General features: G+C 44.4%; 2 protein-coding genes and 2 pseudogenes across 3 annotated transcripts; 2 read left to right on the top strand and 2 right to left on the bottom strand.

Moving 5' to 3' along the window:
• Window positions 1-1,597: 1,597 nt before the first annotated feature.
• On the bottom strand, window positions 1,598-7,618 carry LOC125516376 (annotated as a pseudogene).
• LOC125516142 lies at window positions 4,138-5,946 on the top strand. 2 transcript variants are annotated; one of them, XM_048681617.1, is made up of 5 exons: window positions 4,138-4,648; window positions 4,730-4,966; window positions 5,046-5,303; window positions 5,381-5,419; window positions 5,501-5,946. In XM_048681617.1, the coding sequence occupies exons 1-5, from the start codon at window positions 4,319-4,321 to the stop codon at window positions 5,738-5,740; spliced, it is 1,104 nt and encodes a 367-aa protein (XP_048537574.1). In that variant the 5' UTR covers window positions 4,138-4,318; the 3' UTR covers window positions 5,741-5,946. The 2 variants fall into 2 exon arrangements, with proteins under 2 accessions (XP_048537574.1, XP_048537575.1); XM_048681618.1 differs by lacking the exon at window positions 5,046-5,303.
• A 936-nt stretch (window positions 7,619-8,554) lies between the features above and the next one.
• On the top strand, window positions 8,555-10,324 carry LOC125516375 (annotated as a pseudogene).
• A 3,509-nt stretch (window positions 10,325-13,833) lies between these two features.
• LOC125516374 (LRR receptor-like serine/threonine-protein kinase GSO1) lies at window positions 13,834-15,945 on the bottom strand. Its single transcript, XM_048681847.1, has one exon. The coding sequence runs from the start codon at window positions 15,943-15,945 to the stop codon at window positions 13,834-13,836; it is 2,112 nt and encodes a 703-aa protein (XP_048537804.1).
• Window positions 15,946-18,622: the final 2,677 nt, after the last annotated feature.

Here is an 18,622-nt window from a genome sequence, read left to right as displayed (position 1 = left end):
TGTTTGTTGGAAATATGCCCTAGAGGCAATAATAGAATGGTTATTATTATATTTCCTTAATCATGATAAATGTTTATTATTCATACTAGAATTGTACCGGAAACTTAAATACATGTGTGGATACATAAACAAATACCGTGTCCCTAGTGAGCCTCTACTAGACTAGCTCGTTGATCAAAGATGGTTAAGGTTTTCAAACCATAGACATGAGTTGTCACTTGATGACGGGATCATATGATTAGGAGAATGATGTGATGGACAAGACCCTTTCGTTAGCTTAGCATATGATCGTTCAGTTTATTGCTACTTTTTTTTGTGGCCGAGAGGATCCTCTACTGCTCCTGGCTCAGAGCTTCACCGAGAGGAACACTTGACAAAACAAAACAACATGACAAAAATTGGTGAGTTGTTCTTGGCGAAGAACCTTATGTGGCCGAGAAGACAATGACTCTCAGCAAAAGGAGGTATTCGACATATCTTCTGGGTTGGACTTCAGTGCAGTAGTCGACAGCGACAGGGTCTCGGCATAAGCTGCGGGTCCTATTGTCAGACGCATGGCTACGTGGCTCCATGCTGTTTGTTGAAGTTTGTCGAGTGTCATACCGTTTGATCTCGACAAAGAGGCACACAGTGGGACCCGTTGTGAGGCGCAGGGCTGGTCCTGAGATTTTGCGGTCCCGAGGCAAGACTAAAACTTGGGGCCTTAATATAGACATCACACCAAATATATATATATATATATATATATATATATATATATATATATATATATATATATATATATATAGACGATGATGTTCTTTAAGCTTCTTACTTATATGCCTCCTGTGTACTAATCCATTATGTGCTAAGGAATTCCGACTCCTACTAATGCTAGACTTGAAGATCTTACAGGAGAAGCAAAAAAGTTTATCGACATCATGTGAATAAACTAGCCATTTTTATTGTGTTTCTCTTCATTGCTTAATTTTATATGATAGTGAGATATGATAATTGATAAATGTCTTCCTGCATCGTCTAGATGGTATTCCGTTTTTCTTGTCCTCTCCCATTCTCAACTAAGATATCTCTTGCTTTATTATCAAGATTATCTCAATTTCTTGTATCATAAATATCAGTAGTATAAACTGGTTGTTCATAACAGTATCGGACTGTGCATGTGCATCCAACGAATTACCTACATTCTTAGAGCCACTTACAGTGTTATCAGCGATGTTGGTGTCCACCGACTTAGGCGCAATGCCACGTGTCATCCTCTTGGGAATGTTTGCCGAGTTTGTTGCCTTGATTCTTAGAAAAGGGTGTGGCACACCACAAGTGCCATCTTGGTGCGGGGACCGTCAAGTCATCTTTTGATGCCGTGCGCCTGCCTTTGGTTCTTGGCAACATGTTTACCAAGATCCATGTTACTAGTGTTACCTGCTCGGATTGAGGATGGTATAAACTTGATGGTATATTTTATATTGTGTATTGTGCAAATTTCCTTAGTGTCTCATCAGGTGCAATTGAAGTCTCTGTTGGTGTAACAAAGTGCAGAAAACAATTAATGTGACATCTTTTTCGTAATCTTAAATTGCATGCAAAGTGGAGAACAGAACTAACGTGACATCTTTTTCATAATCTTGCACTGTAGGCCATCGACAAATAAGAGAAAACTACATCTCCAGGTCTTAACTATAAAGAGCATCCCAAACCATAGCCAGAAACCAAACACAACCCCGGCAATCACAAAGTAGTACATCCAATGGTCCTCCACTTCATCCTTTCTCTCATCTCGTGCAAGTGAAGTATTATCGCATGAAATGTGTAGAGGAAATCCACATAGCCCAGAATTGTTGGAGTAAATTGATGGGTCAGTCAGGGTCTGAATCTGGGCCCCGGTGGGGATCTTGCCCGACAAAAGATTGTTTGAGACATTCAACGTGTTGAGCCACGATAAGCTTGAAAAACTTGGAGGAATTGCTCCGATAAGTCCATTAGATGATAGATCAAGAGACTCGAGAAAAGTTAAATTACCAATGTCTTCAGGAATGACGCATGACAGATGGTTTCTTGACAGGTTCAGAAACTGGAGGCCCTGAAGGTTGGTAAGCTCCTCAGGGATGCAGTGGGACAACAAATTACTTGACAAATCAATACCGGCTAATAACCGGAGTGTTCTCTGGAAAATTAGCTCTTGGCCCTTCCAGTATATGTTAATCCTATCTTCGTATTTCATTGTATTGGACGGGTCTTGAATCGACAGATTTTGTGGAACCTTTATGCTCATGGAGGTCAAGTTGCTGAATGTTACAGGAATTGATCCGGTCAAGCTATTGTTTGCCATGTCTAGCAGTTGAAGTTGTGAAAGCCTTGATAACTCCGGAGGAATTTCTCCGGTGAAATTGTTTGATCTGAGGCTAAGGATTCTCAACAATGGGACCCGACTCCCGATCCATGGAGGGATAACACCAAAGAACATGTTGTTCCCCATGTCCAGGGTGGCCAGCTTGCTGCAGCCCTGTAGAACCGATGGGAAGGCACCGACAAAGCCATTTCCGGCGAGGTATAGTGAGTAGAGAGAGCATTTGCGGCTTGCCTCAACCCCGGGAATCTCACCTGAGAAGGAGTCACTACAACACTTACGTCATTAGGAGGCATTTTATTAGCGGCAATTTCCTAAAATGCCTTAAAATCATGGTACTAACGGCACTTTGAGAAAGTGCCTCCGATGCTCACATGCTTTGAAGGCGGATTTAGAAAATGCCTCCGATTGTTGCTGGCGTTTCGGTGGATAGCGCCTCCAATGCTTGGCTTATTATACAGATTTGACCCTTGATTTTAGACTATTTGCAAAATAACCCTCCCACCTCTGTCTTCTATAGGTGACCATCGAAATAATAAAAAAACAAAAAACAAAAGATCGACTCGATCTGCTCGCATCGATCGCTTGGGGCGTCATCGCTGCCACCGGAGCCTCCGCCACCGGTGTCCCACACCGGAGCTGCCGCAGGCGTAGCGGCCGCCGCGGCGCCGCGACCGGCAACGCCATCCCGCGCTGGACCTCTTCTTCTCTCCTTCCCGATCTCGCGGTGGGATTGCAGCGGCCGAGTGAAGGAGACCCAAAGGAGAGGGGATATCCAGGCACCGGAGAGGAGGGGACGGAGGAGGAGGAGGAGGAGGAGGAGGAGGAGGAAGGTGGCCTCGCACGCATCAGCTTTGTCCTTCCCATGCCAGACTCGCCCACGTTCGGTTGCTGTTCTTGATCCAACGCCCCGGTGCACACAAGGTGTTTGAGGTAATGCCCCTGATTTTTTCTACTTCATTTTACTTTCCTTTTGTGTTTGTGCTAGATGTTCTGTATGAACAATCATTTTGGCACGACATTGTGCAGTTTGACTATTGTTGGAGAAGCACTGAACTGATCAATACATGTAGATTAGTACTATATATAACACTAATTACTGGCACTTTCACAATAAGCTAGTTGTACTCCCAGAAGTAGTGTGCAACAACGACAAGGAACAACTGAAAGTTGATTTGGTATTTTTGCTAGTTAAACTGACACTGCTTCTAGAAATTCCTCTTTGCTTCTGCTCACATTCAAATATTTATTATAGAATTTTTATGTGGCCTCTGCTTTAGTATGTTACATAACTTCTTCTAAGCACCTCATGTTGAAGAACTTGGTTTTGTTCAGTTGAGAATGGATAGGAGTTGGATGCGAGCAGCAAGGTCTTCCGCCGAGTATTCTGAAGGAACTAGCAACTTCATAAAATTTGCTTTTCGTACGTCAGCAAAAAGTAATAGGATTCTCTGCCCTTGCAAGATATGTGTAAACTCTCATTGGTTAGGTGAACTTGAAGTTTATGATCATCTGATTTATGATGGATTCATGGCTGGATATACCACATGGATTCATCATGGAGAAAGTATGCGGCCCTCCGAAACAACTTCAGGTCCTAGTTCACAGTTTGAAGAATATGCTGATAGTGATGAGATGGATGAGATGCTACTGGAAGGATTCGGGATGTATGATACTCGTACTTTAGGAGAGGAGCAAGAGTCTGAAGATGACTTGGATGATGATGCTGAAGCATACTACAGATTAGTTAATGATGGGCGCCAAGAGCTGTACCCAGGTTGCAAAAGATTCTGAAGCTGCAATTTTTGGTGAGGTTGCTTCACATCAAGAATATGAGGGGAATGAGCAATGTCTGCTTTGATGAGGTATTGACGCTAATTAAGGAGGCACTTCCAGAAGGTGAGGCCTTGCCCAAAAATTTTCATGGGGCCAAAAAGTTTGTGAGAGCCATTGGTATTGGATATAGTAGTATAGATGCATGCAAAAACGAAAAGAAAAGAAAAGAAAAGAAAGGGGCCAAAAGAAAAGAAAGGAAGGCCAAGTGGCCTTGGTCTATTAGTAGGTGGAGTCGCTTCGGAGCGCCTTGCTCAAGTTGAAGCTGAACTACATGCTGCTAAACAAGAGAACATGGAGCTTCGGCATGTGGTGCATACTCTGGTGGCTAATCAAACTTCAATAATGGCCAAGAGTGAGAGAATGCAAGAACAGTACAATGAGCTAAAAAGTTTGATCATAGCTTCTAGGGGGTCTGTTGAAATGGGAGAGATTCCAGAAAAGGAGCTTCCAAATAAAGATCCTTCTAAGGTGATTCTTGTTTCATCTCTTAAATTAAGTCACATTATTTGAGCATTTACTACTAGCTAAATATGATTCTCCACATACTAGGACTTGGAAAACATGAATGACGAAGAACAAGCAACTTCACTTTCATATACTACCAAGGCATCCGAGGCAATGGCTGCTCCAAGGCATCCAGATAAGGTGAAGGCAACCCAACTGGAATCAAGGATAACAGAATCAGCACTACCAAGTCTTGCGCCTGTGCCAAAACTGAAGAAGACAAAGACAACTAAACATAAGAAACCAGGAATATTTCAAACACCACTCCAAAAGGGGCCAAAGGTGATTTTTCTATATTTGTCTCAACTTTTTAACCAACTAGCAAATTAGAAGGGTTACTTAGTACTATTGCAACTTACAGGACGAATTAAAAGATACCATAAAGTGTGGCATGGAAGTTAGTTTGACGTCACCAAACAGTGCAAGTGTGGTGGCAATGGGAACCATTCAGAAAACTGATAGAAAAGCTAAAGCCATTGATGGTCAACCACTAGCTGATTGTGTTGAAGTACTTGTCAACATCGTGCTCAAAGAAACAACTGAGCTGCCTCGTGCACAAGGGAAAATAAACAGGCTAGGAAATGCCCAAGCTAGGTGTATTCCATGGCCACGCAAAAATGTATGATACGTGACACTTTGCTAACTCATCTGCCCTGTTCTTATATATGCAACTATTCTGACCTCTTTTTCATGCAGATTATGCAAACAGACCGTACTACCGTGCTGCATTCTAAGGTACTATCATAGCTCATAGTTGTTGTTTTGTGCTCATATTATGTATAACTATACATGATTTTTATTTTTACCCAATTGTAGGTTTCTAGTGTTTGTAGTCAGATGTCTTTCAACAATAGTGAGAATGTGGATCCCAACAAAACAACTACTGGAACTCAGGTGACCAACCATCAGACTGGTTGCAGTACTTCAGAAGGTGCAGTGAGGAATACACTGAAGAGAAAGAAAGTTTCTGAGACAACAAGAATGAAAAAAGGTACTCAAGCAATCTCTGCTACAACCGGAAACAACATACTTAGGAATTCGGGCAGGGAAACATGAAAGATGGTCATAAGTGAGTTGTACATGCCTTTCCCTGTAACACTTGTTCGTATTGTTGTCACAACAGTAGGAAGTGACCTGTGTGTTTCTGATTGATACTTCGATATTGTTTCTGAATTTGTGAAGATGTTCTGATGGTGATGCTTTGCATTATTCGTGTGCACGATGATACTTCTAGCCGATGCAAGCTTCTCAATCTTTTTTTCTATTGTATGTGTGTTTTTACAGAGCTAGATGCAAATTATTGAGCTTGCTGTAACAGTGGTTTTATCATATTCTTATTATGCATATGTAAAGTTTGTGGCATTCTTATGTGCCCTGGAAACATTTTGGAGGCAATACAAAAGACGCCACATAATGGTTTTGAGGCATTCTTTAGAAATGCCACAAAAATGTCTTGAAGGCAGTATGAGAGATGCCAGGCATAATTTTTAGAGGCATTATGAGAAATGCTACAAATAGTCTTTGGAGGCATTTTGAAAAAATGCCTTCAATTGAGCTTGTTGGCGTTCTGGAAAAATGCCTGCGTTTAATCTTTTTGAGGCATTGTGGAAAAATGCCTCAAATTAAGCTTGCTGGCGTTTTAAACATGCCTCTGTGTTGACCTTTGGAGGCGTTCTAGAAAAATGCCTCAAAAGATCTTTCCCTTCGTGACCATCTCTAGCATATTTGGAAAATGCCTTCTTTTCTCTAAGCTGGCATTATAGGGGCTTTTTGAGGCATTTTAAAGTGCCTGCAATTGACGTACGTGTTGTAGTGAGTTGTTGGATAAATCCATGTACCGTAGAGCCTCCAGATTCCACCAGCAGTGAGGGAGCTCCCCCGTGAGCCTGTTGTTTGACAGGTCCATGAACAACACATACCGGAAGTCGCACCAGCAGTCCGGAAGCTCCCCTGTGAGCCGGTTGTTCGAGAAATCTAGTATGATAATAGTGAGGAGCCTGCAGAGCTGGTGCGGGATGTTGCCGACGAGGCTGTTATTGTCGAGCCGGAGGGTGATGAGGTTGGGCATGTCACTGAGTTGCTGTGGGATGGAGCTATTGAACATATTGCTGCTGAGGTCAATTTTCCCCAGCGAGTTGCAACCCTCTAGAAGCGGCAGGTCTCCAGCAAAGGTATTTCCACCGAGAAATAGTGACTTGAGGGAGCAGTTGAGGCCTGCTTTAGCCTCAGGAATTTCACCCGAGAGAAAATTGTTGGATAAATCCATCAACTCGAGAGCCTCTTCCACCAGCAAGCTGGGAGATTCCCTGTGAGCCGGTTGTCTGACAAGTCCATGTACTGCAGAGACTGGAGGTTACACCAGCAGACCGGGAGCTCCCCTGTGAACCGGTTGCTCGACAAATCTAGTACCATAACGGAGAGGAGCTTACAGAGTTGGTGCGGGATGGCGCCGACGAGGCTGTTGTTGTAGAGCCGGAGGGAGAGGAGGTTGGGCATGTCACCGATCTACGGTGGGATAGAGCCGTTGAAGCTATTGTTGCTGAGGTCGAGCAGGACGAGTGAGCGGAGCAACGAGATGCTGGCCGGGATGGCGCCCCCAAGGTTTGTCTCCCTGAGGTCCAGAACGGCGAGCTCCGGCAGCGCCGCTGTGTCCAGCGTGTCCAGCCCGCCCGAGAGACCGAGTCCGGGGAGCAGTAGCGCCGTGACACGGCTGGAACTGACATCGTTGCACGTAACGCCGACCCACTCACAGACTGGCGCTGCCCTGGTCCAGTTGGATAGCGCGGCCGGGTCGCCGAGGCTGGCCTTCCATGCCAGGAGGGCATCGGCTTCCGAGGGAACAACGGCAGCCGTCATCGCCGGGATGGTGGTGGCCGCCAGTAGCAGGAAGAGCGCGGGGAGGTGAGCGTGGGCGCGTGCTCCTGCCATGTTCATGGACCTGGAGGAGTGAGATGGTCGAGCAGGCAAAATCCAGTCCACACAAGATCGCACGCGTAGACCAGTATTATATCGATGGATGTTTGTGTCGTGTGGCACGAAGTCATACGCTCTGTACGTATTATGTATGTACACGGGTTGTTTAATTTACACCGGCCTGACCTTGTCCTCCTGGCTCCTGGTCTCTATGCATACGGCCGGCAGGCCGGCAGGCACAGCGACAGGGCGACGAACCAATCAAACGCGACCGGTCAAAGACAAGCAGGTCCTTTCACATGGGGCGTTTGCGCAGCCTACACTGATTATAGTCAAATCTATATTTATATCTATATCTATATCTATTATTAAAGGGTGGTGATATTCTTGATTTTATCTTAAAATAAGTTCGTTGTTATAGTTCATTTCCACGGGCATCGGAATAGGTAAAAGAACCATGGTGGTGTTTGGTAGCATTCGAACTATTGGAACCGTCACGCATGCCAAATTTCGGATGTTTGTAAGTTTCTTCTATCCGGAGCTCAGCGGTGGAAAATGTCTGTCGAGTACACCGACAATTGAACTCGGCAGTGCTGTGTAACTTGGCAAACATCGGAGTTGCCAGCGAAAACAAGAAACTCGGCAAAATTCAAGCTTCGCCAGTTCCTGTGTAAAGATACTCTACAATGTTGCGCCACGCCAACATCCAGGCGACGGTACCGTGGCTCATTCTCCATATAGTTTCTACCTTGTTAATGATGACTGGACATTTAATAGGAATATGCATTTCACTCTCTCATACAAGGAGTATCATGTGTTAAGAACTTCACACCATGAACAATATCTATGTGTTGTAATTGTCTCCGCAAGACATTTCCTACAGCGCGCCGCAAGACAATTCTTCTAGAATGTGGTAAACATCGATGTATTTCCTATGTTGAGGTTCTGACTGTCTGAATTGTGCCTGAACAAGGGAGGAAGCATTTCTCTAGCAAGACGGTCATTGCAACACTCCTGGTATGTGTGGTTCTCACCGCTGTTGCTTTCGTCGGCACCACGGCGTACTACTTCCGCCGCAAGGACGCGCTCTCCCCGCGTTCCTTGTATGTGTGCACTCTTTTGACAAGCACGCGAGCTGGAGCAGCAGGTCGAACTTCGTCAGCCACCGGCCTTCTCCCTTTCCCCAGCTGAAGCTCAAACCGGGGCTCAGTGTCATCAAACGCAAGGCAAAACATTTCTTTGTATCATTTGTCTGAACAGCTGCAAAGTACTTTCCAGGAAGGAAGGACAGCCTTGGTTCTTATTTCAACTCTGATTTTTTTTCTCTGCCTCGGCGCAGGGTTCTTGTGTAGCTGGCCGCTCGTCGGCCGGAGTGAAGATGGCCCGTTCCCCTACACGGAGCTGGAGCAAGCGACTGGGAAATTCTCCGACGAACAGCTCACCTGCGTCGGCGGGATGAGTAAGGTGTACCGAGGCTAGCTTTGCCATGATAAAATCGTCGCCGTGAAGAAGCTCCGGCCCCTCGGAGGTGCGGACGAAGACTATGAGTTCCTGTCAGAGGTATAATATATTGAAAATCATGCTCTATTTTATTCTGTTATAAGTCTGAACTCTAAACAATTTTTCTATTTAAAGTCTGAACTCGGAAGAAGAGCAACACTCTCCTGAACATTGATTGGCATCTTCCTCTTCCTCCATGACCAAATGGACAGATGGAGCTGTTGTCGCGGTTGAACCACTAACATGTGGTGCCATTGCTGGGATACTGGTCGGAGTGGCAGGGTCGGCAGCGGGAGCGGCTGCTGGTGTTCCAGTGTATGACCAACGGCAACCTACAGGAGTGCCTGGACGACATCAACAGGAAGCCCAAGTACCTCCAGTAACTCCACGAGGCAGCGGCGCCGCGCATCCTCCTCCAGGACATCAAGTCCACCAAGATCCTGCTGGACGACCGATGCAGGGTCCAGATCACGGACCTGTGCATGGCCAGGTGCCTGATGGACGACGGCGTGACGAGCTGCTCTAGCTCGCCGGCACGGATGCTGGGTGGGCTCCTTCGGGTACTTCGCCCCCGAGTATGCCATTGTCGGCAAGGCGTCGCTGAAGTCGGACGTGTTCAGCTTCGGCGTGGTGGTCCTGGAGCTCATCACCGGCCTGCAGCCGGTGCACAAGAGGGGCGGCGCAGGTGCCGGTGCCGGTGGAGCGGATGAGATACTGGTGATGTGGGCGATGTCGCGGCTGCAGGTGTGGAACAGCGGGCTGGTGGTGGCGGCGCTGCCGGACCCGGCGCTGAATGGCGTGTTCCCGCCTGAGGAGATGCAGATCATGGCGCACCTGTCCAGGGAGTGGGACCCCGACGCCAGGCCAACCATGACCGAGGTCATCCAGATCCTCTCCACCATCACGCCCCTGGCCGACAATCACCGCCGCCACCACCTTCCCGCCGCAGATGCCGCATTCGTCCCCGGCTTCCATGCCGAGAAGCCGCAGGAATGCACGGTGTGGCAGAACGGCGACGACGGCCGTCGCCGTGATCACTTGCACGGAGGGAACGGTAGCAATGCAAAGGGCGCCGTCTTGTCCGAAGAAGTCACCGTTAACGTCGGCACGCCGGCAACGACGATGGGCTGGAGCTGGCGGTCGGCGGAGCAGGAGGAGGTGGACCTGACGGAGCCGCTGCTGGAGACGTTCACACAGCCTACAACGACAGTGAGCCTCTTCAGGTGAACGTGAGATCGATCGAATACGTGGCAGAAGAGATAGATAGAATAGAGTAGTAGCACCAGAGATCAATCAACACTTCTGCTTCGGTACAACCTCCATGAATACATCAACGGAGGAGATCTCTTGATACCGCTTCATATAATAAAGAGTAGGATGGTCTATTTGCAACGAGTATCGCCCGCGCCAATACGCGTCATATTTTTTTAGCGGTATACACACGAAGTGTATGTTCTGCCCTAACACGGCCCGGCGTACATGTGAGGTCAACTGGGCCGGCCCACTAGTGAACAGTATCTGTAAAGATGAAACAATGGAAAATCCAAAAAAGCAGTGTGCCTCGAACACATGACCTCCTGCTCTCAGGTAACGGAATGAACCACTAGACCAAGCAAAAATTATGTTGCATAATTTGCAGCGCGGTTTCTTAAGAACTATAGCGTCCGTCTGGTTATTTGAAGGCCACTATGCCCACTCAGGAAAGGCGAGGCGTCGCTTGGGCTCGCTGGCCTTCAAATCCCGAACGAAGGTAGTATGAGATTTAACATTTTTAAGAATTCTGAATGAGACTTTTTTTAGACGCTAACAAATTTGAACGTTTATTGGAATTTTGAATGCGACGTTTTTAAGTGTAAAACAAATTCTAACATTTTATTGAGAAGTGGAATACATTTTGGAACTCTAATTTTTAAAAAAAATTGAGAATTTTTTTTGAAATTCTAAATAAGTTTTCAAAACACAGTTTTTTTAAGTCTAAATTTTTCTGAAACTTGACCATTATTTGAATTCATTTTTTCTGAAAAATAAATAAATATGTTGAACATTTTATAAACTTTGCGATTTTGAAAAAGAAAAAAGAAAGACAAAAAACTGATTCAGGAACCTTCTAGAAGGTATCCAAACCGGTAAACACCAACCTGGAACCATCTAGAATGTTCCCAAAACCCGCATCTGTAGAGGCAACAAACAGATTGAAATGGGTTGAGCCATGTGCACTCCGTTCGGGTCTAAGAGAAACAACGCAACAATGTCAAATAGGATTTTCGCCCAACATGCCCCCAACGGGAGCGATGTCGTCGCCTAGTTGGGCCAAGGCTTAAGCATTATTTTATTTTCTAATTTTTATTTTTTGTTAATTCATTTTCCTCCTTTTTGAAAATTATTATTATTATCAAAACTTGTTCAAACTTTTGAAAAAATATTGGAATACCAAACGGTGTTCTTATTTTCAAATATTGTTTACAATTTAAAAAATTCTCTAGATTTCAAAAAACTATCATATTTTTGAATATCTTAAATTATTCATAATTTGTTTTGGGCTAAGTGTTCAACTTTGGAAAATTTCCATATACATTTAGTTATTGATAATGACAGAAATTGCAAACAACAAAAGCACTAAAATTAGGGGAAAAACTACATGTTCATGGATGCACTCGACCTGGAGGTTTTTTTGGACTATGGATAATTGACCCAAACTTCTTGCATTACCCTGGCACAGACATATGAGGCATCCATGTCTGGTTTGGATGTGACACGTCTGACCATTTATTGGTCCTTTTTTATCAAGAAAACTTCAGAAAATGTAAAACTTGTCAAAAATCCAAACAACTTGGCATGATGCCTTGAATTGGTCATGGAAGCTTGTGGAAAAAAATTGGGCCATTCGACGGATGTGAAAACCCAACGAGCTTTCAAATGGACCCTTTTGGTGTATCCGAATACTCTTCGTTGAACATGGTCTATTTTTAGACATGCTTGAAATGACCCCGACTTTTGCAAGAAGGTGAGCATACCCATGGTAGGCATTTCATGCTTGAATGACTCTCAACACCGTATGCAAGTTGCGACATGTCTGCAATTTATCGATGATTTTTAACAAAGAAAATGTAAAACTTGTCAAAAACTCAAATAACTTGGCTTGGTGCATTGAATTGGTCATGCAAGGCCATGAAAAAAAATTGAAGACATTTAATGAATGTCGAGAAACTAGGTCCTCCCAAACAGACCCTTCTTGCCTATCCGAACACTCTCCGTAGAACATGGTGTTTTCTGGAGATCTAGTACTGATCCCATCTTTTGCAAGCAGGTGAGGATGCTCATGTTAGGCATCCATTTCTGATTTGAATGAATTTCGGCACCGTATACATATTGCAATACGTTCGGCAATTTATCAGCCTTTTTTTAACTGAGAAAACTCCAGAAAATACAAAACTTGTCAAAAATTAGGGCCATTTGAAGGATGTCGGAAAAAAGTGCTCTCAAATGGAGCCTTCTAGCCTATCCGGACACTATACATTGAACATCATGTTTTTTTTACATCCTTAAAAATGATCCCAAGTTTTCTCACCAAGTGGGCATGGCCATGGCAGACATCCATACCATATTTGAATGACTTCCGACATTGTGTGCACGTTACGACATGTCCGGCCATTTATCAGCCTTTTTTTTATCGAGAAAAACTCCAGAAAATGGAAAAACTTGTCAAAATGCAAATAACTTGGCATGGTGCTTTGGATTAGTTATACAAGGCCATGAAATTAATTAGGGCCATTTCAAGGATATCAAGAAACAACATGCTCTTAGAGGAGCATTTTGTCCTATATGGACCCCTTCATTGAACATGATCTATTTTTAAACATTCTTCAAATGACCCTAACTTTTGGGAGCGGGTTGGCATGCCCATCATAGGCATCCATGCCAGGTTTGAATGATTTTCAACACCGTATACAATTTGCGCCACATCCCGCCATTTATCGGCTTTTTTTCACCGAGAAAACTTCAGAAAATGCTCAACATATTCAACATATTTTCTGTTTCCTTTTTTCACATATTCAACATGTTCAACATATTCAAAACGTGCTCCAAAATTTTGAAGATTATTCATATTTTCGAAAATTCTCTCATTTTTAAAAGTCCACAGGTTCAAAGAATGTTTGTGTATGAAAAACAATTCATGGATTTAAAAAAATGTTCACGTTTTCAGATTTTACTTTGGAATTTGGTAAAATGTTTCTTTTTATATAATTGTTCAAAGAACCTAAAAGAAATTCTGTATTGTAAAAAATGATCACAATTTTCAGTGAAACATTCTAAACTTTGTAAACATTCAAAGATTTTGGCCTATTAGAAAAAAGCTTCGGTTTTGTGTGTTCATATAGCTTCTGCGGTTGGCTTTGATTAAATGTGGGAGACATGTAGCTTGGTTAGCAGCACCCATTCACGAAGGCGATGGTCGCGGCTTCAAATCCCCTGCTCGGCGCTGCATATTTTTGTGACTTTTACGCCTGCTCTGTATCTGACCCTGTTAGTGGGCCGGCCCAGTAGTGCTACCTCTCCCGTAAAGCGTATACGTCCCTGTAGATGATCCGACTCATCAATCAATTTGAGAAGAAAAATGGGAATGAGACGTATTGCAACAAAATTTACCAAAGGATTCGGTGCTATTAATTGGTATAACATTGTACATTCGCCAAAAAAATGAAAGAGGTACAAGATTGCAGATAATACAGCTAATGTCACAACTTTTTCATAATTTTACATTGCATGGCATCAACAAAGGAAAGAAAACCACATCTCCAGGACTTAACTGTAAAGAGCATCCCAAACCACAACCAGAGACCAGACACAATCCCAGCAATCACACTGTAGTACATCCAGTTGTCCTCCTCTTCAGAATTTCTCTCATCCGGTGCAAGCGAAGTATTGGCACACGAAATGTTTAGAGGAAATCCACATAGCCCAGAATTGTTGAAGTAAATCGAAGGGTCTGTGAAGGTCTGAATCTGACCCCCAATGGGTATCTTGCCTGACAAGAGATTGTTTGAGACATTCAACACACCCATCCCTGATAATTGTGTGATGCTTGGAGGAATGATTCCTATAAGTTCATTAGATGATAGATCGAGGGACTCGAGAAAAGACAGGCTACCAATGTCTTGGGGAATGCGACATGACAGATGGTTTCTTGATAGGTTCAGGAACCGGATGCCCTGAAGATTTGTTAGCCCTTCTGGGATACACTGGGAAAGCAAATTGTCTGATAAATCGATACCAGCTAATAATCGGATTGTGCTTTTGAAAATTTGCTCATGGCCCTTCCAGATTATGTCGAGTCTAGCATTATATTTATTCCAATAGAGGATATCTGTAGTTGAAAGATTTTTTGGGTGCCTCATGGAGGTCAAGTTGCCGAAGCCTATAGGAATCGAGCCAGTCAAGCTATTGTTGGACATGTCAAGCAGCTCAAGCTGTGAAAGCTGTGATAAACCTGAAGGAATTTCTCCAGTGAAGTTGTTTGATCTGAGGCTAAGGATTCTAAGCATTGGAACTTGACTCCCAATCCTTGGAGGGATAACACCAAAGAACATGTTGTTCCCCATGTCCAGAGTGGTCAGCGAGTGGCAACTCTCTAGGACCGGCGGGAAAGCACCAACAAAGCCATTTCCGGCGAGATAAAGTAATTTAAGAGAGCAGTGGTGGGTTGCCATGGCCACATGAATTTTACCTGAGAAGGAGTTGTTGGATAGATCCATGAACTGCAGACCCTTGAGGTTCCACCAGCAGTCCCGGAGCTTCCCTGTGAACCGGTTGTTCGATAGGTCAATGATGGACAGACTGTGGAGGTTGCACCAGCAGTCCGGGAGCTCCCCGGTGAGCAGATTGTTGGACAAATCTAGATTGCCAATGGAGAGGAGCTTGCAGAGCTGGTGTGGGATGTTACCGACTAGGCTGTTATTGTAGAGGTTGAGGATGGTGAGGTTGTACATGTCACCGAGGTGTGGCGGAATGGAGCTGCTAAACCTATTGCTGCTGATGTCGAGCTCGACCAGCGAGTTGCAACTATCCAAGAGTGGGAAAGCTCCAACAAAAGCATTTCTAGCGAGATATAGATCGGCGAGAGAGCAGTTGTGGCTTGCGGTAGTTGTCGGGAATTCACCTAAGGAGGAGTTATCGGACAGGTCCATGTACCGCAGAGCCTCCAGGTTGCCCCAGAAGTTTGGGAACTCCCCGGTGAGCAGGTTTGTGGACAGGTCCATGACTTGCAGAGACTTGAGGTTGCACCAGCAGTTGGGAAGCTCTCCGCTGAGCTGGTTGTCAGAGATTTGCAGTGTCAATATGGATATGAGCCTGCAGAGCTGCCGCGGGATATTGCCGACAAGCCTGTTGCTGTTGAGAATGAGTTCGCCGAGGCCGGCCATGTCACCGAGCTGTCGCGGGATGGAGCTATTGAAGCCGTTATTGCTGAGGTCGAGTGATTTGAGGGAGCGCAGCCGCGAGATGCTGGCCGGAATGGCGCCGCCAAGGTTGTTCCTGCTGAGGTCCAGATTGATGAGCGCCGGCAACGCCACGGTGTCGAGCGTATCAAGCCCGCCCGATAGACCGAGTCCATATAGTCCTAGACCCACCACGACGCTTTTGTTGTTGCAGTACACCCGATGCCAGTCACATACCGGTGTGGCCTGGGTCCAGCTGGAGAGCGCGGCTGCATCGATGAGGCTGGCCTTCCATGCCAGAAGGGCATCGGCCTCTGAGGGCACCACCACAACAGTCGTCGCCGGGATGGCGGCGGCCAGCAGGAAGAGCGCCGCAGCGCCGGCGAGGTGAGCGAGGGCGCCTGATCTTGTCATGGTTGTCCCGGACGGACACGGCCGGAGTGAGATGCTTGTGTGTAGGGAAAAGTCTTGTCCGCGGAAGATATCAGACACAGGATCGCACGATATATAATGGATGATGCATTGGCAGCAAAACGTCGAGCGTAGCGTGCCGCTTGGCATGAGCGCTTCGTTATCTCAAAAAGGAAGTAAAGAAAACAAAAGCAAACGTCGAGCGTAAACTCTGTACTTAGTCAGACTTAACCAGCGTCCTGTACTCCTGTCCTCGTTGTCTGTATGCATACGCCGGGGCGACGAATGGCGCCTTCAAACGTATTCAAACAGCACCGATCAAGCAGGACAAGTCGGACAATCCCCAAACGCCGCCGGCGCTCCCTAGCCACCCAGGTCCAGTCACATGGGCGTACTGACTGCTTACTTGCTGAGTGTGTTTTGGAACTGTCATTTTGACGATTTAGTGCACAATACTTTTTCCAATGAATAAGACGGGCACGCTTCGACCTTAGATTATATGAATATAATATACATTTCTGTGACTTAAGAAGTAAACCACTGAAAACTTCTTTTCAATACAGATTCAACGGTATAATTTTTGTTACCACATATAATCAACATTTTTTAATCCACATATAAAAAAATATAATCCACATTTGGTTGGTCTAATTTATGATCAAACATGAATCCATTGAAATGGGGGAGTATAAAATAGCCATGGGGGAGTATAAAAAGCGTCAAAATAGATAATGGAGCTACTTGGACAAATGGTGCTATATATCACAATCCAAGGTTTTGGCCTGCCCTTGGCTTCGATAATTTCTCTAGATACCACTCGACCGAATTAACTTAGCAGCAGGAATGGAGCCAGAACTATAAGACTAAAAATCATAGGATAGATAGATACATACAGTACTACATATTGGAAGATCTAGGGTCCATTTCAATTGCGTTGTGTCATCCAGCCAACCAACCCGTGCCAAATTTTGGTGGAGAAAAGGACCTCCAAGGCTCCAACACCTCGTCAAAAATTTGGTTGTTTTAAATTTGGTTGTGTAAACAGGATGAGGTAACGAAGCTTGGGAGAGCCAAATAATTGGATCTCAATCAAACAGAACCATCACTTTCATCAACGCCAAAATGTTTTCTCAGGCACTTTGGGGCTCTGATCCAAACATGGCCCTAGATAGTTAATTCAAAATCTGATTTATGAGAAACTATCAAAGATCAACTTTTTTATCTAGTAGTTAATGTTTGTATATCTACTACTACCTTCATGCTGGTTTATTAGCCCCCTTGTGTTTAGGGTCATTTTTTACCATAAGTTTAACTAATAAAATATCAGTTAAAGATAGGAAAAATAGTATCACCAAAAACTATGTTCAAATATGGATTCATTGATATAGTTTTTGGTAACATGTGTTAACAATTTTTTATTAAAATCTATGATCAAAATCAGGCATAAAATATAAAGAGGACCAATAAACTATGACAAAATTAGTATTACTTTTCTATGATTTGAAAGACGCAAACTAATCTAATGCTAAAAATAAACTAACCTTAATTTGATCGCTCATTCATGCGGCCGGCCGGCCAGAATGCACGGTAGATCAACACGAGGCACCTGCATATCCCCTTCCCTTCTTGAGCGGATGGCGGCCAGCGGCAGGCGCGAACGCACAAGCATGTTGGAAACCAAGCGATTAGAGGAGGTATGTATATATGCACACATCTATTTTTAATTTTTCTATCCACTAGTAAATGTGCACGTGCAATGCACGTCTCGGCCAATGTTACAATAAGACATGAAATTTCACATGGAGACAAAATCTATAGCTGCAATGGATGACATTTTATTGGGATAACTTAGGGCTTGTCCGGTTAATTTGTTGTGCTAGACCCAAGCAGATACTGTTTATGTCCGGACGCTGCGCAATACTGTTTATTGTAGTTCTTTTTGGACGAAAGAACATGCTTACATTAATCATACAGGCTGTTCAGGTCAGCAACTCCAAAATATTCACAAGACCTGGTATTCATAGAACTGTAAAAAGCCCTTGCTATGATCCTTGGCAATACACGGCACCATTTGATGTGTTTTTAAACAAAGTAGCTAACCTGAAAATATCAAATGTGTTTGGAGATCCTCAAGCATATGATATTCAACTACCTCTGCATTCTTCTTGCGCCGCCAATTCTCATTACTTGTATCCACAGATACCTGGCCTAAACATCAGTACACCCATAGAAAATGGCAGGAATTATATATATGGAAACAAAACCTAAAAAGCTACTCCCTCTGTCTACTATACCAATCTTGAGCTAAATAGTAAAAAATAAATGAAATTTCATTAAAATACATGCCTGAGTTAGATCTTTACCTGAGATCTGAAAGATCACGACGGCACAACATCAGACATCAAGAAACCTATACCTGTTCTGCAAAAATTTGAACACATCAACCCCCAATGGGAAAACCCAACTTAAATATGGACCTCTAACGGACTAAATATGCACTCTATGACTGTAGTAGGTGCACATACTACACCAACTCCCTTCCCAATATAGACCTGAACAGTATCAAATCCTGCAGCAAACACAAGCAATTGAAGCAACCAAAACCAAGGAGGGTGCATGACAATTCGCTACAGATTTGCAAACTAAACAATATGGAAAACACAAAAACCTGGAGGCCGCA

This window comes from Triticum urartu, chromosome 6 (assembly GCF_003073215.2).
Source record: "Triticum urartu cultivar G1812 chromosome 6, Tu2.1, whole genome shotgun sequence".
In the NCBI taxonomy this organism is placed as follows: Eukaryota; Viridiplantae; Streptophyta; class Magnoliopsida; order Poales; family Poaceae; genus Triticum; species Triticum urartu.
Note: the sequence above shows the minus strand (reverse complement) of the source record. Positions and strands in the feature narration are given on the sequence as shown.